At 33.6% G+C, this 24441-nt stretch overlaps 2 protein-coding genes across 8 annotated transcripts in view; one reads left to right on the top strand and one right to left on the bottom strand.

Moving 5' to 3' along the window:
• Positions 1–11930, top strand: part of LOC121375766 (stromal membrane-associated protein 2-like) — a 40706-nt gene extending 28776 nt beyond the window's left edge. For 5 of the 7 annotated variants that reach the window (XM_041503383.1, XM_041503387.1, XM_041503385.1 and 2 more), the window contains 4 exons: positions 671–856; positions 4924–5075; positions 5437–5574; positions 7076–11930. In XM_041503383.1, coding sequence (XP_041359317.1) covers positions 671–856; positions 4924–5075; positions 5437–5574; positions 7076–7222 — 623 coding nt within the window. In that variant the 3' untranslated portion in view covers positions 7223–11930. The remainder of the gene's footprint in view (positions 1–670; positions 857–4923; positions 5076–5436; positions 5575–7075) is intronic. The other 2 variants (XM_041503388.1, XM_041503389.1) reach the window with 2 other exon arrangements.
• Positions 11931–12766: 836 nt separating this feature from the next.
• On the bottom strand, positions 12767–21492 carry LOC121375767 (MRG/MORF4L-binding protein-like). Its single transcript, XM_041503390.1, has 4 exons — positions 21356–21492; positions 14573–14700; positions 13962–14094; positions 12767–13175 (listed from the first exon to the last, which is right to left on the bottom strand). Exons 1-4 carry the CDS (start codon positions 21432–21434, stop codon positions 12841–12843), a joined length of 675 nt encoding a protein of 224 aa, XP_041359324.1. The 5' UTR covers positions 21435–21492; the 3' UTR covers positions 12767–12840.
• Between the last annotated feature and the right edge of the window lie 2949 nt (positions 21493–24441).

The raw sequence follows: 24441 nt of genomic DNA on the forward strand, positions 1-24441 counted from the left end.
CTACACTGAGACTTATTTCACTTGCTGAAAAGTCTTTACATTTGAAGTATTTTATAGCATTAACAAGCCAGCCAACATTATTTACATATTCATATTCCTTAATGGTTTATATACATTTATCATGTATGCAACAAAAATATTTCAGATTATAAAACATGTAACAGTTAATAAAACTTTTTCTTGAAATTTTTGCAATGGAAGCATTGAAACATTGTCCAGGACTCCCAAATAGTAGTACTCGGTAAATCAAACTGAACTTTGAATTTACCTATTGAAATATCAAATCTCTGTTTTTCTGAATAACATATTAATCAAACAAACCCTGAGATTTGAAACATTATATAAACGCAGTGCATTAAGAAAGGTAAATTGAAGTGTAAGCAGCATTTAGGTCAGGTCATAGGGCTTAACGTGTCCATTCAAAACATTGTAACGCATGCCTGTCATGGGCACAGGTGTCTTCTTATGCTGGCTCCTTCGTCGAGAACAGGTTGGGGTGGGTGGAAGAAGGGATCGCCCATACTTGGCCAGTGCAAGAGAGCACCAGTAGCCTGACCAGGGTCGGTAATGGGTGGGAGCAACAACGTTTAAAACAGTGGTAGCTCTTTATACAGTTTACCCCCTCCTGTCAGGTGGATGATAATTTGAAAAATTATATATATTCTCTAAGTTACAAACAGTGAACCAAGTATCTCAGAGAATTTGCTTGTCCACCCGTCCACGTTAGCCTATCAAGCACCATTGCAGCAGCAACAACAACAGCAGCAGCAGCAGCCTCTCCTGTTCAACATGCAGCAGTGTCAGCCTGGTAGTCCATTTGGCATTGGGCATCCTGGCTTTTGTTTTATTGATCCAGGTACCCAAGTAGAGGTCACGGGAGGTTTCTCCTCTGCTATCCTGGTGCATGTCTTCCTGGGAGCATGTTGAAGACACTTGGCCTAATTTTTGTTTTCCAAATAAATTCATGATGGAATTTGAATGTATGGGTTTGAAGTAACTTTAAAATGATTTTAATAAAGGATCATAAAAGTTATTAAAAATGTTTGAAAATAATCAGTCTGGATGATGTCCATTATGAATAAGTAACTTGTACCAAGTAAAAAAAAAAAAAAAAGATTATTGTTTACAGAGATTTACATAAATATTTGTGATATAAAAATAAATGTGTGTGTGTGTGTGTGTGTGTGTGTGTGTGTGTGTGTGAAAGCCATCAAATGTGTCCCTACTGTTGTTCAATGCAGTCAAATTCCATTTGGTAATATGCAAAAAGTTCCCCTTGTTGTCAGTCTTTATTTCAAAAGCACTGTTTCTAACCAGTTCTTGATTCATTTGTTTCTTGTTAGTCTGGTCCCTTTTCTCTGGAATCTGATCTTATCTAATGTCCTGCACTCTTCATATTTCAAAATTTCTGCTTCACCAGTTTTGTTTGCGTGGTTTGGTTTAATTTACCAAGAAACTAAATGAATAGCACATTTTTGTTTTTGTTTTTGTAGTATGATGCTGATAAACTATCTTGGATTCATCAAATCAACTATTTTAAGTTAATATCCAGCATGTGAATAGAATCATTGTGGTGACTATATTGAGCGTCTTTCAATTGGCCTACAACTGGTTCATTTTATACTGTTAACACAGTTGGTTAGTTTTGTCAGTCTTTGTGTTGCATTTCACAGATTCACAATGGTCATCTGGACCCAGTTTCACAAAACATTGTAAGCCTAGTTTTGCAAGTAAATGTAAATCTACGACTAAGCCACAATTCATATTACTAATATAGTTTAAGTACACAGATTTCATTTGATTTTGTATTTAAAATGCTTCATCTTCCATAATGATGTAATTATCTGTGTGAAATAGATGTCAAACATGTATAAAGTATGACCAGTATAACTGCTAGTCACAGGCATAACAGCTAGTCGCAGGCGTAAACTTATGATGTTTTGTGAAATAGGCCCCTGATTGTTACCACCATGGAGACTGCAATTAACTAACATTTTATCCTAATTAAGTTATGTAAAATTATTGTGCAAGGTAGGATAGACTGTTGATTATTTTTATCATGTTATCCATGTAAATATTAAGAAAATATAAAAAGATAGTTTATAATGTTTATCAAACGTTTTTGGTAATTACTACGCCAAGACTCAAGGATTTTAATTTTGTTGTTTTGTGATTTGTTTTGTGGTAATTAATAGCATTTTGGTACTACTATAATACTAGAAACCATTCTCCAGTTTGTTGGAGAAAGTTTAAGTACAGTTTGTGATCATTGCTTGGGAAAGCCAGTGATATCTTCCTTAATAAAAACTTCATAAAAAAAACATGTATTATTTTGTATAAATTTTAAATATAGATCACAATGTAAGTAAATTTAATATTTGTTTTCATGAAATATTGTACAATTGTCAAAGCTCTGATTTGTGATGACATATAAATATTGTTCATGCATTGGCCATTTAGCTGAATATCATTAGTAATTGTGATTCACTTTCAAATTAATCAGATGTCTAGACCCAGTGGTTTTCAGTTTCAAAAAAAGCTATTTTCCGTTTTATGTTTTTTTAAATTCCGTTTCATTTCCATTTCAGAATACATATGTAGGCCTAATTAACAATTTAAATAACACAAGTTGTGACAAATTAACATAACAGGCAGACAATGCTGTTTACTTTTTAATTTTTCATAATTCTTGACAAAATATGATTTTTTTAAGTTTTAAAAGATGAAAAAAAATAAAAAGTACCTTTTATCAAATATATCATATAAATTTTTTTACCGTTGGGTCTGTTTTGTTTCCTTTGTACGAAACCAAAACAAGGGTCCAAAAATCGACTGGCGTCGCTATTTGTTGTTAAATCAAAGTAGGCCTTCATATTAGTAACGAAAAATCGGAGCAAAGGTTACAATTATAACAACTACATAAAGCATAACTGTCCAACAATTGAGTGCACTGTTTTATTCAACGGGGCTTAGTGTTAACAAACGTAAACATTGATTTTTATCACCGCTTTGACAGTCTAACGTAGTCTGCAATGTGAAGTATGCGCACGACACAGCGGAAATAAAGTAACACTGCAACGTTCAGCCAGCCGGGTTTTTTTGCTAAACGTTTACAAACATATTTTGACTGGTTCCCGAAGTGGTCATTCGGTTTAATGTATAGCGTAAAAATCAGTCTTCCAAGACGAGTGTTGGCGACAAACCGCTGGCTGAACTTAAGCAACCCATACCCGATCAATTTAATTGACAATAATATTGATATAATATTATTGATGAATATTTATTGGCCACCAACGACGCAATTATTTACACAATATTTTAAGTCATTTTTCCTCTAACCATTGCTCTAAGCTATTGCCTTTGCTTTTGATAAACGAAAACAATTACATGGTTCAAACAATGGTTTCTGCAGAGAAAAAAGTTTGGCCATCTTAAACTGCTAAAGGAAATTAGAACAAATGAGCAGGTGTATTATCGAAATTTTCTTCATATGGATGAAATAGCAAATCATCATTATTAAATAATTAACATTTTATTCATAAAATACTAATTTATCTAATTTTGCATTAATGATGACATCAATAGGTAAATATGAGAAAATGCTTTTGAAAAAAAAAGCTACTAAATATTGCAAGAAAACATAATTCAAAGTTAATATATATTTTAATAAAAATAAAAGTAACAAAGTAGACAGTGGATTGATAATTTTATTAATGTTATATTTATAAAGAAGAAGAAATTTTCTCTCTTCGTCTTTTTCCTGCCTGGACATTACTGGCTTCAGAATGAAATAGTGTGCAATAATTTGACAAAGTGCCATCAACGGCACAATAGTATTGAGAAACCTTCAATAAATATCTACCGATGTTTGATTCTGTCAATATATTGTGTCAATCAAAAACTTGCTTCAATATCACACATTAATGATCAATAATATTGTGAATGTTTATAATTGACAATATTATTGTCAATAAAATTGATCGTGTATGGGCTGCTTTACTCCTGAAAAAAAAAACCTTTCCCGTCTGCGCAGGAGCATCAAACTAAGCCGTAAACCAGTCCCAAGTTCAGCCAACAAACGTTTTGTTAACGTTCGTAAAGAATTTGGTTCCCAGCGTGGCCATTTGGTTTACCGTGAAGCGTATAATCCAGTCTAGCGGACGTTTTTCCGCTTGAATGTAGCCCCAATAAATACAACACTACGCATTTGCCAATAGTACTGCGCACGGGCCAATCATCAGTTTTACAGCGTGTAGCAATAGTAAAATGGTATTAATGTTTTTAACTTTGCGGAAAATCGTAATTCCGTTTCATAATGGGAATTCCGTGAATTCTGTCTGTTTTCCGCGATCGCGGAAAATCACTGGGTCTAGATGTCTTGACGATTTTGTTTGGTATAGAACTACATGTATCTTGTTTAATTTTGTTACACTTTGTGAATGTGATGTGTATGCAGTGGTTCATTCATAAAATGCAGCATAATTAGATTTAAATCGGTTATCTATTTTATTATTGTGTGTGTATTGTGTTCACCTATTTTCACTTTAACGTGATTGTTAGTTTTCAAAAGCAGTACATTGCTGTTTCCTATTATTTGAATAGGCCACCTATTATGTCATTTTAAAACTTAATTGGTGTGTTAAGACCTTATCCGTGTATCATACAGCAGTATGTAGTATAGTTCTTACGATGGTTTGGTTTGTTTAGGTGGAATGTTCTTATGATGGTTTGTTTTGTGTTTAGGTTGTATGTACTTATGATGGTTTGTTTTGTGTTTAGGTTGTATGTACTTATGATGGTTTGTTTTGTGTTTAGGTTGTATGTTCTTATGATGGTTTGTTTTGTGTTTAGGTTGTATGTACTTATGATGGTTTGTTTTGTGTTTAGGTGGTATGTTCTTATGATGGTTTGTTTTGTGTTTAGGTGGTATGTACATGCCACAGCAGAACATGTACGGAATGGTGCCTGGACAGGCTGGACAACCAATGATTGGAGGCCAACCAGGCATGCCAGGCATGATGCCACAACAGCAGGGCATGATGCCACAACAGCAGGGCATGATGAGAATGCAGCAGGTAATGTACATCAATTTTAACAAATCTACAACTTTTTTTATCTTTTTTTTTTTTTAAGTGGTGTGGTACCTTGATTATATAATTACATTTTGTTATCTCAATCTCTGTAATGTTGAGAGCGAAGGATATCTGGACTGGAGGTGAAGAAATTTGTCTATGGCATAATTTTCATCAGCAGTTATGTTTTATCTTGAACCACCGACATCTCAAGGTTATTGGTTTGGTTTCTTCAACATTGAGATTCAACAGGGTTTGATTTTATATCTCTCTTGTCTTGTTACTTGTATATAAAATGTACTATATTTTATGTCCAAGTGACTTTCCTCAACTAAAAAGTTCCTTTCTTTACTACTTGTTTTAGCCAAATGCATATGGAATGGGTCAAGTGGGTGGTATACCTGGAGGAATGATGAGCCAGCCAAATATGATGATGCCCCCACAAGGAAGCGCGTTCAATCCACAACAGCAGCAGATGCAGCAGCAAATCCAGTATCAACAGGTATTGTCTTTACCATATTACTATGACAAAGTGACAGGAATAGTCATGTACAGTATATTGCCGTGTATTAGCTGACTTTTGAAGTCTAGAAACACTTTCCAAAAGAAGAGAGTCAGCTTATACACAGAGGCAACAAATTGGAGCATAAAATTCCGATCGAAAATACTCCCGACCGTGGCTTAATAAATTTTGATCATACCCTTAGAATTTCACAGATTATGTAACAAGAATTTGTGCACAGTATAAATAAAACACCCCATCATGCAATATTATGCAGTTTTTTGTTTGATGAATTATAAATAAAAATTACTTGTTTTATTGTCATTTCAATAGTAAAAACGTATTCTTTCCAACTGTCCGCCATCTTTGTTTGACCTGTGCTGGGACCAGTCTTTCATATAGGAAATTTAAGATACAAAACGGTGTTTTTTCTTCAAACAAGTATTATATTTCTAATATTATTGTTTTGTTGGGAGGGTGCATTAAACTGTAAAGTAATGCCATAAATAAATTAAGCTGATTATTAACATTACCGACTGAAAAAACATAACATGAATTTCAGGACAATAATTACTCCCACTATTGAAAGAAAGAAGAAAGAAGTGTTTTATTTAACGACGTCCCACTATTGTCACTTGACCATACCATATACTGTGAACAGCTGCAGTCACGGACCGCATGATCTTTTGTTTCTGTGTGTGGTGGGGGATTAAACATGCCTCAATGATTTTACTTTTTGCTGTCCAGTGAATAAATTAATTACTTGTGTGCAGTGATATGTTGTTACAGCTTGAATTATTTATTTTTCTGTTATGCTTTATCAGTTCTAAATTATTTTTCACGGCATGGTAGGGACCTAGATGTTAGCATTGTCGCATTGATTGCGATCACGATTACTGTGTTTGTAATAATTAAAGGGAAAACAAATATAATGAACAAGAAAAGCACAAGTCTATTTGTTGACAGTATTATTGAAATCGATACATCATACAGCTGGACAAAAGATGGCTTCGGCCAATGATTTTGTGCTAGATATTTAGGGTCAAATTAAGAGGTCGGCTAATACACGGCAATATACGGTATATAAAATTAGTTTTGTTATTAGTATTTCTACATGTACTTCAAAAAGGAAATGTGGGTGCATTATTTTATGTTTCCCTGATGTGCAAAATGGAATATATATGTTTTATATTATATACTAGTATTTGATTGCATTCCCAAAATTATGTTAGGTAATCCATTATTCTCTGTCTGTCTCTCCGTCTGTCTCTCTCTGTGTTTCATGTAAACACATTCTCATAAATACATCACACACCATGGATAAAGGAACATAATTAGCCACTGAATATAATTATCTTGAACTTTTACATACATATTTGAAAGTTTTAAAAACTAATGAAAAATTATTATGTCTCCTGTCAACTTTTTAGATAATTGATTTGACTTTTATATGGCTTTCAGTCTGCATTGTTTCATTATTTTTGTTTTTTTGTTTATACAGATGCAGCAACAAATGGCTGCTATGAAATTGGCAGGTGGACAAATGGCTGGAACAGTTGGAATGGCTCCTGTAATGGGTAGTCAGGGAGGCCAAAACTGGATGCCAGCAAGCACTGGACAGACGCTATCAAACAATCTTTGGCAATGATAATAATCTGAATGTAGTCTCAATGTAAAATTATGTAAGCTGGTTACCACAATAGTTGGACCACAGGTTGTAATCGTATGACAATAAGTCAATTAGATCATGATGAAAGTTAATAAAATACAATGTATTCAATTCATGTTTTTCATTTGAACAATTTGTAGTCCAAATGTTTTGGTAGACCTATTTATCTTGCATTCCATTGTGAATATTTACTTGCAAAAAAACCCAAATGTTTTAAAAGGAATTCTGAAATAATCTGTCCATACTATGTTATTTTTTTATTATTTTTTTCATCAAGACAAGTGGAAAATTTAAATTTTAAACTAGTAAATGTATAATGTTGCAATGGTATTGTTTTCACAGTGCAGCGAATCTAGTCATTATACATAAACATGGCTCTTTCAATTATTTGTGTGATTTTTTAAAGAAAATATATCGTGTCAAAAGCTATAATTGCTTGATATAGAATTTAAAATTAAGTTACTATTTTCAGTAGTTTATTTTAATTTTGACTTTATTTTCTTTTTTTGCAAAAATAAAGATAATGCTCTAATAAATATACAGTCTACATGGATGTATATTAAGTGTAACCGTTCCTTGTAGTCAACATATTTAAATTTATTTGTTTGATACCATCTTGATTATTTTAAAGAACAAGAAATATGTTTTTTAACCATAAATGCATTCCAATTGTATTTGTATATCCATCTCTATTTTAAAAGTTAAATCTTGCATTTTGCTAAAACTGAAAGGTATCCTTTGTCAGCAATGTGCTTTTGAGCTGTTCTAGTATAGACTTCATTTGCTTGATATCTTTTTAATTTTCATAATAGTGAAATAATATGAAAGCTTTTTATTGTTTTGTTAAATTTGGTGTATGGGAACTTGTTTCATTAAAAAAACTCCCTAAACAAAATGGTGTTTTCAGCTAAAACACTTTAGTTTAGTTTAGTTTGACAGTTGAATTTTCAAAAAATTATTTGTATTAAAGGTACTTTGCCCTCAAAATAATTTGAGCAATATTTTTATTTCTATACAGAAGCTGTATAAAGATTTCTGCCTCTTATACTGGTGTGTTATAGTAGTAGTCCTCCTTTTAGACAGAGTTGGAACCATACTTTATAGTCAATATTGGGGCCCTTGCTTATAAAACTTTATATGCAATTTGTCTCAAACTCTATTACAGTGTAAACTGAAAGTTTTATAAGCACGGAGACTGCTCTCCTCTTTAGCCAAAGCACCCGACAGTCAAGGCAACATACCCTCACAACTCTATAATAACTTCTTTTAGAATCAGTGCAGAGATGGTATTGAACATATTAATGACATTGTAATTGTCATACATGTTGCTATCTCTATTACTTTAAAAAAAATGAAATTGATACATTGCTAGTAAGTTTTTTGTGCATATTATCATCTTTTTTATCTCAAAAATAAGTTCCTTTTGAGGGTGAAATACCATTTTACATTTTAATCTTTTTCAGCACTATATAATGGGGCACAATAATTTATATGAACCATTGTTCGTTACACGCATAAATTGACGTTACATGGTGAACGCAACATTTTGAATTGGCAGCTGTAAAACATCAAAAGTGATTGTATATGTTAGATGCTTCACTAGTGTTTTTAGCTGTTGTCTTTAGGTATTTCTTTAATCCTCTTAAAACCAACAAAGTTTATAAAGTAGTATCCAACAAAAGACCCCTTGCTGCTAATGGAAAAATAAATGAAGAATTATCAAATGATTGATGTCCAGTAGCTGGCAATTAATTACTGTGCTTTAGTGGTGTAATTAAACAAAACCTAAAAGTAATCAGATTATTTTAAACTATTTTAAGAAAAAACTGAGAAAAAAGTTTTCTCAGATTATATTCATTTAAAAACAAAAAAACAAAAAAAAGTAACTGACATACTTTACAAGGGTCAAAATTCATTTTGTTGAGTGGGTAACAATTTTTGTTTCTTCAGATTTTAGGCAGAAAGCAAATGCTAAAAAGTGAGAAACTAGCTTTAAAAGTAAGACTCCTAATAAGGGTAATTAGCCCTGGCCTACATTCAGCCAACTATTTCTCGCTAAACAGTTGCAAACTATTTTTATTGATTTCTGAAGTGGCCATTCAGGTTAATGTGTAGCTTAAAACACAGTTTAGCAATTTGAAAAAAAAAATCAGCTGGCTCAACGTACCCCTGTAGTGTATCTTTTTTAACAGCAATGTTTTAAGATTTGAAACTAATTGATAAAAGCATAAGATTTATATTATAAGATAATAAGCAAAAGCTGCTCTTGAAACAGATTTTTAGAAAGCATATTGTGTGTTTTGAGTAGCATTTAAAAAACAAAAAAAATCAATCATTATCTGAAATTTTAGCACTTAGTTTTGTGCACTGATAAACCATGTTTTGTTTTTTAAGAAAATATATTTTTTATTTTCTGCAACATCTTTATCATTCTAAAGAACTTCGTAGGCATTCTTTTTAAGTAATATTTTATTTCAAGAGAATGTACTTTTATTTGACCTAAATGTATGTTTTCCACTTGGCCACTTTTCCTTATGTAATGTACCATGTACATTTGATTGTTTATATTGCTTGTAAACCTATACATATTTATCATTGTTGTGTGTTATATAGACTACACTTTAGTATGTTGTGAAATACTGTAACAAAAAATAATCTCGTGACAAACATTGCTTGCTTAATAAGATGTTATTTTGTGGACTGGTTTCCATTTATTAAAAAAAAAGTAGTATTTATAGTTGTGAAGCTTCAAAAATTTGTATTTGTATATATTAAACACAAAAAGGTGCCTAATTTTGTTCAAATAAATTCATCCAAGTTAATACTTGATAGCTCAAATTACTATCATAAATTAGATCAACATGTTTATAGCTCAATATAATAATATTTTTTTTTTTTTTTTTTCAATTATGCAATTTTGTATACTGAGCATTTATAAATTTAATTAACTTGATAACTAGTAGCATTTGGGAAAAACAAATGATGTTACGCTCAAACTACTGCTAGCCACACACACACACACACACAAAACACTTAACCTTATATATATACATGTATATATATATATATATATATATCATACTTTTTCAAATCAGGTATTCTAAAAGAACAAATTGTTTTTTTATATAAAATTATTTAATGGATAGTGAAAACTAACAGTTAATTAAAGCCGGTCTACTTGAGTTTTTTTTTTAAATTGGATAAGCATCTGCACAGTGAAGAATGTAGAGCTAAAATTTAACCTGGGTTATTTTAACTCCACAATTGTACCACGCGCTCTACTTTTACCCAGGTTAACTTTAGCTCTGGTTTTATGTCCCTGTGTAGACTGATAACCCCGGGTTAAATCATAGTGTTTTGACTCCACAGGTTGTGGTGGGTAGCTGGTTACATTGGAATGTAAAAACTAAAGAAAAAATACAGGAACTGAAAATACTCATGGATTTTAATGCTAGCCAAAAGTTTTTTTTATTTTGTTCTTCAACAAGAAGCTCACAGGAATTTTCTACTTTTCAAGACCTGAAAAAAATGTTGCATATTTTGTTTAATGTTCAGTGTCATTTTTCATCTGTTTATCAGCAAACATGATTTGAATTCAATGAACTATTAGGGTAGAAGGCTCACGATTTTTCAGTCATTTGGCTGTGTATAGTGAAGTGCTGGCATTCACTTGGGTTCTGGCCTCACTATAATCTGTTTTTTCCTTGAATAATTAACAAGCCAACAGCAGCTAGAATTCATCTAATAGTGTATTTTTATGTTCATATACATAAACATGCTGGATGTAAATACTGTTTGTCTGATGTAAATACCTGTACTGGTTGTCTAGAATAAATGTTCCAGTGTCATAGACTTGTGTGTGTTGCACACCATACATTACAGCACCTTGTATTATCAGTGAAATCCTTTTAGCATGGCTCCCTAAATCAATTATCATTATGCCTATACTATTATCATTATATATATATATATATATATATATATATACTAGTATCATTACATAATACATGTGTATATAGATAAATTTGAAAATATATTTACCAGGCCGAGTCAGTTGCTTGGTTTATGCTACAATATGTTGGTGTTTTTTTTTATTACATCTATACATTATGGTGCAAAAGTGAAATACCCTGTATATGTACTCTTCAAATTAAGTTGAGGACCACATCATAAAACGGGTATAAATTAATTTTTTATGATTGCCAAAAATAGGATAAATTATTTTTTGGTGTTACAGTCACTTTATCTACAGATACACAGCAGTTTCAATTGCACAAGAATCACCAGTTCCACATTGACAGTGTGAAACGAAATTTTTTTTGTGGGTTTTTAATGTAAGCATTGGACAGTCAGCAAGGCCAAAAACATGCCAGAGCATCATTACAAGTTGCATATGCACCATTCAACTTCTGGCTATGCTTGGTACCCATCAATGCATAAGCAACAGCACAAGTGAAATACTGAACCACTCCAACATGCTACCACAAATGACTTTGGAGAAACAAAGGCCACTGCAACTAATGAAATGGCCGATTTGAAATTTTTACTAGTGTCCTTTGATGTTTGAATTAAACATATATATTGAATGATGTCATAAAGTACCCTGCTATTGTGTTGAAAGAATTTCACTGGACAGTACCGTTGTCACGTTTGTATATAAATTGAAAATAAAAGTGGTAAAAGCAAACTAGAAATGTGTTTTTGTTATTTAGTCTGCCTGTTCAAAGACTAGAAAGAATTATCACTTGATTCAAGGTTTTGAAGCATTATCTACTTAAGTAGCCCAGTCGCAGGATTGAACCACCTCAGTGGATCCATTCAACTGATTGGGTTTTTTCTTGTTTCAACCAGTGCACTACAACTGGTCAAAGGCCGTGGTATGTGCTTTCCTGTTTGTCGGAAAGTGCATATAAAAGATCCCTTGCTGCATTAAGAAAATGTAGCTGGTTTCCTCTATTGACTATGAGTCAGAATTACCAAATGTTTTGACATCCAATAGCCGATGATTAATAAATCAATGTGCTCTAGTGGTGCTGTTGAACAAAAACAAACGATCTCTGTTCGCGGGCCTGTCTGGTTATTTCTCATTCGAGCCAGTGCACCATAATGTATATCAAAGGTTGTGGTATTTTCTATCCGGTCTGTGGGATGGTGCATATAAAAGATCCCTTGCTAATGGAAAAATAATGGGTTTCCTTTCTAAGATTCTAATAATATGCCATAATTACCACTGTTTGACATCCAATAGCCAATGATTAATAAATAAATGTGCAACTTTTACTTAGAATAGATCTGTTTAATATATTTAAAAAAAACTTGATCTAGATCAGTGATCGGAAACAAACTTGATGGCAGATTATAGGGAACTGGTTGAGACAGAAAAAAACACTAGCAGATCCACCAACAGTGAATGATCCATCCAACACATCAACCAGAGATGCACCCCACCACCCAACCCCAATTATGAATGAAATCACCTTGCCAAACAAGTCCTTAATTTTAATTGAATAATACCATAAAATATTTTTTTACTGTAATGTGTATTTAATGCAACAAAAAAAAGGAAACATCATCATCATAAAAACAATGACAAGAAATCATCTTCGACCTCTCTTGATCGGAGGCTGGTCGGGTGTGGCTGGACTGGCACTGGCAGACTGAGTCTGACGAGTTCTCTTTCTCTTTGGGGATGGATCAGGAGTGTTTGCTGCAGACCAATGTCCCGATAAACTGGTTTTAGATTCAGACTTGCTACCATGCAGCACTGAGCTGCCTTTGTGGTCTTTACTATGGGGTGTACCAGATGATTTGCTTTCTGTCTTTTGTGAGGATGAAGGTTTTGAATCTGTCTTTTGTGATGAGGAACTCTTGGATTCACTTTTTGTTGTATGAGAAGAAACATTTGATTTGGCTTCAGCTTTAACATTTTTTGCTGAAAAAAATAAATGTTATAAGTACAGATAACTTTTGACCTGAAAGCAGTTTAAAATGTTCAAGAACAATTTAAATCCAGGTGATTAAATGCATTCATTTACCCTAATCAGATATTCATAAAATAATGAAGGTCACAACAATTCCATGCTGAATTACACACTTATAAGTTCTCTACTAATAACAAATATACATGATCCTAAAACAAACCATTTAAAAGGCATTTGAAATATCCTTGGTAAAGATTAAATATATTGTTCTAAATGGGATCCACTGTGTTCAATCAAAAGTGAAAATTCGGAGGGGAGGCAGGCAGTGTAATTAAAAACAAATAAAATTACATTAACACACCAAAATTCAAAACCAATCTCTTCAATTTACATATTTTATTAGAAATATGTTTGTCTTGTACATTTGTCTGGGTTTTGAGAAATAAGCAGAATTTTTCACTAATCCACCAGACAGGTATAATACATCTAGAAATCTGTTTGTCCACCAATATTTTCACTTGTCCAAATAAATGGTTTGTTTTATTCAAATATAAGGACACGGTTTTTAACTGCTTAAAGGGGCATTTCAAATATAAGGACACGGTTTTTAACTGCTTAAAGGGGCATTCTCATTATTCGATTAGTCGCACTGATTGTCGCATGTGATCGACTCGTACTGTGAGAACACCTAAATCGGAAAGCCGCTTAAAATTAATCTGCATTGAACGAGCACCGTGTCACTTATTACGCTAAACGAACAAGTGCTTATTTCGAACGCTGTGTAAAAGATCACTCACCATCTGGTTTGTCATCTTGGTGTGTTGTGGAAGACTCTAAGCGAGGAAATGATTTCTGCATTAAAGAAGAGTATTCTTCAGGCAGTGTGAATTCTGAAGCTTTGTTGGGAAATGGGAAATTCTCAGATTCATTCTGAAAATGTAAACAAGCTTATAAGTAATAATGAACAAAACATTTTTTTTAAATACAACTAAAAGTTGTTATAACTATCAGCTAAGACCACAGGAAGACACACAAAAAAACTAACTGTATTTGAAGACTATACCATATTTTCTTTTTAAAAAACTATTACAAAACAAACATTTCTTTGATAATTCTAGATATCTTTTAAATAGCTTAATTTCTAAGCCTAAACAATGACGCATTTTTTGGACATTATGTTTCTTTAATTTGAGGCCATCCATGCAACTTTTCATTATTGTAAACCACCTTCTCTTTTTAGCAGTGTGCTTATGGACATTAATGGGGTTTTTTAAAATTATAAATAATATTAAAAGTTTATGGGTGAAAGCTTAAGAGAATATATTTTCTTTATTAAACACCTGTCTTAAATTTTCAAGTTGCTATTAATCTACCATAAAATGATTAAACACATGAACAAATGACTTACTAAGGCTTGTAAATCATACATTTGACTGAGATGGCCCCAGATCTGTTTACAGGTGAATGTCTTGAGTCCACTGTGTGCAGCATTCAGTTTGTCATGAATAAAGATCATCTGAAAAAATCTGTTTACACCTGAAATAAATATAATAAAAAACATACATAGCGATGTTTGAATAAAAATGTTTCAGTGCTTACCCTGCACTTAGCCAAGCTAGTAAATCAACTTCTAACTTTAATACAAAGTGGCTATAGCATTTAGTATTTGATTAATAAACTGTACTTAAATTAATGATTTTTTAATAATTTGCAAGGAAATACTCTATAAACGTGTGGAATTGGCTACAAAATTATTTCCAGTGTTAGTCCTGTGTTTTGTCTAAAATTTACATGCCAGACAAATGGTAAAAAACGGAGTGTGTAACAAAATTTAAAGTTTGTTTTGTTTAACGACACCACTAGAACACATTAATTAATTAATCATCGGCTACTGCATGTCAAACATTTGGTAATTTTGACATGTAGTCATCAAAGAAAACCTGCTAAATTGTTTCTAATGCAGCAAGGGATCTTTTATGTGCATTTTCACACAGACAAGAAAGCACATACCATGGCCGTTGGTCAGTTGTGGTGCACTGATTGGAACGAAAAAAAAACCAATCAGTTGAAAGGATCCACTGAGGTGGTCCAATCCTGCGACACAAGCACCTCATGCAAGCACTCAACCATTTGAGCTAAATCCCGCCCCAGTGTGTGACTTAGTAGCAGTGGTAATGTGTATCTGGACTGTCTGGCTGGTAGGTACAGGTTCGCAGCCCGGTACCGGCTCCAACCCAGAGCGAGTTCTTAAGGGCGCAATGGGTAGGTGTAAGGCCACTACACCCTCTTCTCTCTCACTAACTACTAACCAACTAACAATTAACCTACTGTCCTGGACAGACAGCCCAGATAGCTGAGGTGTGTGCCCAGGACAGCGTGCTTGAACCTTAATTGGATATAAGCACGAAAATAAGTTGAAATGAAATGGACTGTCTGTTCAGGACAGCCGGAATACTGGTTTAACAACAAACAACCATGTTACGTTAGTTCCAATTAGGTGTATGACATGACAATGATGGAACAAACAACAAAAAAGCAATTTTTAAAATAAAGAGAAAGAATAGTAGTTAAATCAATTTATGTTTTGTTTTGTTGATCTTTTTTTTTTTTAATTACCAAAAAAATTATAGAAAACAATCACTTTGGTGTTATGATGATCAATTTATCATATAAAATTTGTTTCTAAAAAAGGTTTTTCCTACCTAATTCTGTTTTAGCATTTTGTACTTTTTAGTTCGGTCTAAGTCAGCTGTTAAAGAAACGTTTGTTTGCAGTCACAGCAGTAATAATAGCAAAGTTAATCTCATTGTTTTAGCTGCCATACATTTCTTACTCTGTTCACACTTTATCATTGTCTACAGACTACATTAGTCTTGAAGTCTCTACAACACCAGTCTCTTTTCATACAATACATTTAACTAGTGCTATTGTATTTGGTTCTTTTCACAACTCTAGGCAATTTAAAAGCTAATGCAAATCAGTTACCATTAGGTGACATTAAAGTTTGCTTTTTTTGTGATTTGTACTATACTAAGTGTTAAATGTTGCATATATACAGTGCTCCCATTGATACAAAACAATTACACACCAGATGAATCTCCTGTTAGAAGAAACTAAAAAAGTATCACATTACTGTGAAATTGTGAATCATAATGCATTGGCCAAATGCCTACCAGTAAAAAGATTTTTTGTTTGTTTTATTAACTTTTCTTTACTTAGTCTTTAATTTAATTTATATATATATAGTTATCTAGTAGAGGCACTATTTGACAATTGTTATTCAATGTTATGGTAAAAAGGAATCATATTTAATTAGCGTACATTATTCTGGGACAAAATCAAAATCTATCTTGTAGTTTTACTAACGTGAGTGCATGCGCATAATATACACAAATAACAATGACCTTTTCCATTACTACAGCCCAGGGCTTATTCCAAAGATCAATTAACTGATTGTCATTGTCGATATTGTTTTAAATTTAAGCGATTTGCATTAAATAAGAACATATCAGATCTAAAGTCTTGACACCAAGACTTACATAATGACATAACTGTCCAAATATTACTGTAATAAACAATAAGTACACCGTTATGCTACGATATGTAATATAATAAGTAAGTACTTCGTATATTTTGGTAAAATGTTGTTTTTTTGTTTAGATTTATTTTTCTTTTGATATTTATTTTATTAGTAGCCTACTACTGTAGCATTTACAATATCCAAAGTAAACGCACACGTGTGCATACTTTGTCCATTCCCGAGGAAATTTGATACTGGAGATTGTACTCCTTCTTCCATCGCCACAAAAAGGACTGCCACCCCAAGACTAGGTTTATATACTAAAGCACGCGCAGTTCTACCTTTATTCTCTTTGTATTGCATTATTTGTTTTTACTTCAGAGGCAATGCAAGTCAAGCTGAATACCTCGGCTGTTCTAGCATTTTGTTTTCATCCCTGTATTAAAAATGAGATTTAATCATCATAATTTAATGGCAATATGTAATGAATTATTTTTATTTATACTAGATTTCTTTTTTCTTTTTTTCCAAAAATGTTATTTGAGTTGGTATGGGTTTAAAACTTAATAACATGTTTTAATATGAATTTTAACTGTATTCATTATGGAGTTGCATGCCAAGTCATCGGTTTCCTTTTGAAGGAAACAGATAACATACGGTGAGCACATGATTATTATTCAACAAAGAATATTCTAGGGCTAGTTGAATTTGAGAAGGGCCAGTAAGATTTGTCTTCAACTGGCCCTGCTGGCGACCTTGGTTTTCATGTTAATTTTCAACCCTGTTATTTTTGTGCCCATGGTCATTTCACCCTTATTCTAGGTCCAATTTTTATTTATGCCCAATATTTAACACCATACATTTAATGCTATATTTTTTAAGGAAGAAGTTGTTTTATCTGCAGTTATTTAGTATTCACTTGTTTTTGTCACTGATGATAAACTCATTGCAAATGATTTTTTTTCAGTTAATACACTAATAATAGTTTTTGTAATGAAAGATTAACGTAAATACAACAGTAGCATGTACGCAAGTGTCCGATGTATAAAGTTAAGAAGGACGCTGTTCCATAGGGACTAGTAAATCAATTGTGTTATGTGTTATATCGGTGCCAGTGCTTTAGATCACACTAATTTGGGCACAAATGTTTTGTCTGTTCTGAGCACACCAAGGTCGTTTTAGTGTGCACATTGATGTTAATAATAGCTGATAAAGAGTTGTACATATTCAGAAATGCATTTCAAATTATTTTAATCTAATTTGAGCTTAACATTCCACTGATTTCGAGGTGAAATGTTTTGAGGTCAACATGTTTGAACTTAATTTGGGCATACTATTTTGGGCATACTATTTTGGGCACAACCTTTATCACCTCAACTTGGTGCTACAATAAATACACCATATAGTGCACAGATAAATTAATTACAAAGAATCTGCATAACAATTTATTTACTTTTAAGAACTGAACCTTAATTGGATAGCGGAGATTTGGGTAACAGCTGACATTGGCAAAATGCAGACGGTCTCGACCATACTGTGGCTACATCAATTTGTACATCAAACATTTCATTTTATTGTCTGCAAAAATAGTATCCTACATCACATGCTCACAATGGCATTGGTCATGTGATGTAATCTATTTCTTTAAAATCTTTTCATTACATATTCTATCAAATTTGACCAGCCTCGGTGGTGTCGTGGTTAGGCCATCGGTCTACAGGCTGGTAGGTACTGGGTTCGGATCCCAGTCGAGGCATGGGATTTTTAATCCAGATACCGATTTCAAACCCTGAGTGAGTGCTCCGCAAGGCTCAATGGCTAGGTGGAAACCACTGGCACCGACCAGTGATCCATAACTGGTTCAACAAAGGCCATGGTTTGTGTTATCCTGCCTGTGGGAAGCGCAAATAAAAGATCCATTGCTGCTAATTGGAAAGAGTAGCCCATGTAGTGGCGACAGCGGGTTTCCTCTCAAAAATCTGTGTGGTCCTTAACCATATGTCTGACGCCATATGACCGTAAATAAAATGTGTTGAGTGCGTTGTTAAATAAAACATTTTTCTTTTTTTCTTTCTATCAAATTATGTTTATAATATTTTAAAATGATAAGAAATTAGCATGTTTTAAGAATTTTTTATAATATGATGTACACAACTTTTTAATATTATAAAAAATTTCATATCAATTATTTGTCATATAAAATTAACAGAATAAACCAGTCCGCATTTGAACAACTACATAAACCCCAGTAGTTTCAATTACGGTCAGCAAAATAAGTACACTGCAGGCTTGATCTATTCTAAATGTATATTTATTTTATTGTAATAAACTAAAAAAAATTGCATTCCAACTGTGTTTAAAATGACAGCATGTGATTTGAATGGATCAAAAGAGAAAAACTTGGGATCAGAAAATAACTTTAACCTATTTGTAGATAATTACCATTTTATTCAGTTTATTTATGATAAAAGATAATTTTAGAGATTTACTGGTTTAATTAGGCGTATCATAAAATATTGTTTGTTTCCGGTTACCCAACCGACTCTAATTTGAACCTGCCGACCCTAAATCTTTTTTTGTATATCCAAATTTTTTGTTTTAATATAACAACGATTTCCACGAAAACATTCCAAAGCTATCACAAGCACTAATTTGGTGTCATTTAGGGGATAACCCTACTGTGTTTTCCGATTTGCGGACGCATATTGGTGGTTTTACTGTCGCAAATTTAGTTTTATTGGCAACCCGTTAGCCATGAAATGTTTTCTTCTAACAATTGATTGATGGAGTTACTTCCCTTCAAATTGAAGTTCGGTAACTTTCGTGAGATATCGGGTGAAGAGTCGGAATGTTTTCAAATTATTTTCAAATCACTGGCATGATTCTGCAAGTAAGGTTTTGATTGGTGGACATGAGCTCCAACTGGCTGCTGTTAGATCCACATGTAATAGTGGAGCTAATTTTAATTAGATTGAACTTATTTACTGGTTTCTATCCAATTAAGGTTCAACCAAGTCTGTCCTGGACCAGTACAGAAGTTAAGTGTTAGTATGAGAGTAAACCTTCTGCCTATTATTAAACAGCAAGGGGTCTTTTGTATGTACTCTTCCATAGATAGGTTAGCACCATGTTGCCCTCAAAATCAAAATGCTTTGCCTTTTATAAATTTATAAGTTGCCCATGTAAAAAGAAGCCTTTAAACACACCTATGTAGATAGTACTACATATTTTCTTTTTTTAATTAAGTTATGAAATAGATATAAAAAATAAAATGGCCATAAGGTTTTTGTCCTTTTGAAAATTGTATAATGGAAAAAAAAGCCCTTATATTTAAAACTGCACATAAAATATGCCCCCAAAACGTCACTTTACCATGCCTTACTTCATTTCTAGGGAAAACACTGTGATGAATAGTATTGTTGGTTTGCATAATGCATTTCTATACATGCAGAGGTTAGTTTGGATGCCGGTAGTCAACACCTTTATTTAATATCCATAAATAAAATTATTTTCCAAAATAAAAAAAAATTCCTACCTACCTACCCTATATTTTTCCAACATGTAATAGGAAACAAGTAAAAAAAAAATTTCGGCCTCATTTATATTCTGCGATGAAATAATTACCAACATATTTCTGCATTTCACATCCTTTTACTATTCTTACTTTGATACAATTTACGGCAACAAAATAGAATCGCCAAAAATATCTGCCCGGTCCCCCCTTTCATTCGTTCCATATATATAAGCTCCATAAAAAAAATCCCTCTTTACATTGATGAGGAGGGGGGGGGGGGGGGGGGAGAGACAGACCAGGCAGATATCTTTCCATAGAATCTACCCAATGGCTAATTGTGATATACAGTGACAGGATAAACAGTCAATCAAATTTATTAGGGTTTAACAGAGGTGCAGAAATGGAACATATTTCACTAGCCCGCAGGACCACAATAATTTCTACTAGACCGGCAGTCTATAGAATAATAAACTATTAATAATATTATAATATACAGTGTCTTCACTTCAAATGATGTATATAAATATATTGACAAAACATTATTAATAACACCTGGTAAATGATCAACATCACATGGCAAACAAAATCAAAATGACAGTTTGCCTGTTGGACTGGTAGTTGCATTTTTTAACTCGTCATCAGAATTTTTACTCGCATTTGGCGAGCGGGCGAGTACTTTCTGCACCCCTGGATAATAAGTGACAAATACAGTGGAAGCCAAAAGCGTCTACAATTACCTGAAACTTATACCAGGACCTTGCCATAGATTATCAGAACAATACAAAAATAATTATAATTGATAATATATATATGTAACATTAGTTATTTCAACGGGGAAACAACCTATTTTATAAGCGAAATGACCCAACTTTTAGGACTACCATGACTTGGGTGAACTGGTAACAAGGGTGCAACGATGCATAAATGATTTCCATAGTTAAATAAGGTAAATCATATCATAGTTACAGCAAGTTGTTAATTTCAAGCCCTGTTGCAATTGCAATGTCGTGCATTATAGCTATTTTTGGTTCTTTGGGGTATTCTGGCTGACCTAACCCAAACACAGAATGATGTTAGTAACGTTCCAATAGAATTGAATTTTGCATCATTTAACTGTAAAAAAAAAACAAATTATAAAAAAATTAACGAGATCGTACCAACTGGTTTGTGATGACGTATTGCATGAAACAAATTTACTTCCATGTCAACATTCCAGTTTATTTCGGAATCGTCCATGTTTAAAAAATATCGTCTTCCTTAGTACTCTTTTCCACTTGTCAAGAGCACCCCTTTGCAATTTCGCTGTACAAGTAGCCTAAATTATTTAGTAAAATTAAAAGTGATATAATATTATTATCAAATAACAAACAAACAAAAAACCCGAGTCCATCGAGAGCTTTCTGTTTATATTAACAGATGGGATTGGTCAATAGGCATAGCCTAGATATAAATACCTTTCCCTACATTATACAAGACGTGTCATGGACAGAACTCTCGAAGTTTATCACACAGGTCGAGGTAATTGGATGGACAAATATCTAGGAGAGAGACCGTTGCATAGTATGTACATCATACATGTATTTTATGTCTTCTCCTCCTCTCAACTAGTGGTATAAATCCTGTTTCTTTTTACAGCGATTAGTGAGATGTCCCACGAACAGCCCCACAGATGGTGCGTAAAGCACCAAGCTGGATATTGTGTAACGACTGATAGATAAAGGGTACAGTTATCCCAAATTATGTCAGCATAATCAAAAAGTGAAAAAATAAATGAACAATATATTTTTCTTGCGATTTTCTAGAGAGCCGATTGGCCTATTTCAGCGAACGGAGAAAATTTGTCATTTTGCTTGGGGGGGGGGGGGGGGGGTCTATAACGTTCTAGATATAGAGAATAATACATGAGTGACCATTAGATACCATTTATCTCCCAACGAGTTGTTTTAAAATATATCTAATGAGCGAAAGCGAGTTTGATACGTTTTTAAACAACGAGTTGTGAGATAAATGGTACCTAACGGACACGAATGTATTATTCTATTTCTTACATATCCTCACATATCTTTCACAGTAACGTTATCTAGGTACAATTTAGGTTTTATAAATGGAATACTTTTTCTGGTAAATGTCATCATCAGAATGAGATACATGAACTATGTTATATTTGTTATACTATGGGTATATATATATATTTCAGTTCTCACCCACTGTCCTCGATATATATTTGCTCCTTTGTACATATTTGTGGAGTTTTTTCTCTTATTTCTTTTTCTGTTTTATTCTTCTTCTTCGTGCGTGCGTGCGTGCGTGTGTGTGTTATTAATCCCGGCCCGATTCCTGACATTACCAGATCCGTACGATATTTGGAATGGGGGTGGGAGGGAGATACAGTCCCTAATGGGGTGGGGGCAAAAAACGTTCTCAGGTGGGGGCACATCACCCTCATGGCTAGGCCAAGTATTCTGTCGGTAAAAGGGGAGCAGGTCAATTCGCCCCAAAACCAACTCGCCTCAGCAGCTGGTCAACTCTCCCCACACTGTCTAGTCAACTCATATCAATTATATTTTAAACAATAATGTGCATTAAATATTGTTGAATATGCACAGCAGTCGGAGTCCAAAAGCCTTGCCTGATCATTCCTTTAGTTTAAGGAAATAAAGGACAAACTCACAAACGTCGTTAAAATAGGCTTGACAGTTCATTGTAATAGATTATTATTTATCCGATATTAGGATCTTCCCACTATAAAGCAGAGTTTCATTGTAATGTTAATAAATAAAATGACACCAAAGTTGTAGACGTCTAATTTTAATCTCGTCACAATTATTTACGTACAGTAAAGTTTAGAGCGAGTTGTCCAAACACCGTGGGGCGAGTTGGTTTTGGAGCGAGTTGACCAGCATTCAGTAAAAGAGCTAGACGGACATTTGGACAGTTGGTAGCTCTTTTACTGTCAGAGCACTAAGGCTACCTCCCGGACACATTCTTGCTTAGATGATGATGATGATGATGATGATGATGATGATGATAATCATAATCATAATCATAATCATAATCATAATCATAATCATAATAAACAATGCCTAAAACAATTAGAATCTCCGAAATTTTCAACCGTTCATAGCCAACCAGTCTTGGAACTTTTAGCGGAGGATGATTTTGTGGATAAAAAAAATACGTTAGCGAAATTTGGTATTCTTAATATCGGACTAATTTATTTATATACAGTGCATCGCTATTATTCTGTTACAAAATGAACTTCACAGGTAGTGGCTCCTCGCTTCAGCCACCTATGTTTAATGGTAAACGGACAAAACCCCACCCGGAAAAAACCCCACTGGATAAAACCCCACTGGAAAAAACCCCACTCGGACATAACCCACACAGAAAAAAACCCACTCGGACATAACCCCACTCATATATCTCAATATATAACAAAATCGTATATACAGTATTTATTTTTTATTGAAACAAGTGTAATCTAGCCTACTTCCACCTCACACAGTGGCCGATGCCTTTCAGAACTTCCGAAATGGACTTGATGTCATCCCGTCTGTCAGTGCAGAGGTTATGGAGCTTCGTCTGCAGCTTCTTTATGTGGTGTCGTACCCGTTTTGCAGGTCGTTCACCACGCTCATCCATAAGTCGTGCAGTAGCAGCCTGGGTTTGATCCTTCCGAATGCTGTCTATGGCTCTCCAGATGGTTGGGTGGGCATGTCCAACTAGTTTCGCAAAGGAATTGTTCCACCCCTCACATATGTTATTGGTTCTGGATCCACCTTTCAATGTGATGGTGTGCACATTCCAGATGGATGGTGCGTACGCAGGGGGAATACGGCGCATACGAAGAGGAGGTACAGATCCATCTGATCGTTGAGGAGGCTGAATACGGCGATAAGATCCTGACACATAAGTGCTGTCAAAATACACGAGCAAGGGTTCCAGCCCATCAGGGGTCCATCTGATGTAGAATTTATGACATACCCAATCAACAATGGGAAGCCCTAAATCCATGATTTCCTTGATCTCTTAGAAGAAAACCTGGCCTCCTTAATCTCTTGATCACAAAGTTCAGATAATCCTTTGTCATGGAGATCAATGCAATCAGTGCAACACTTGACTGATCAAAATACAAATGTAAACTTTATTCTTTATCATAATCTATTTTGTGAATTTTATTTATAATTTTATTCTTCCAAAACAGAAATTTCAACTTTATTTCATATTTTTCAGTTTTATGTGT

The sequence above is a fragment of the Gigantopelta aegis genome, chromosome 6 (assembly GCF_016097555.1).
Source record: "Gigantopelta aegis isolate Gae_Host chromosome 6, Gae_host_genome, whole genome shotgun sequence".
NCBI classification, from domain to species: Eukaryota; Metazoa; Mollusca; class Gastropoda; order Neomphalida; family Peltospiridae; genus Gigantopelta; species Gigantopelta aegis.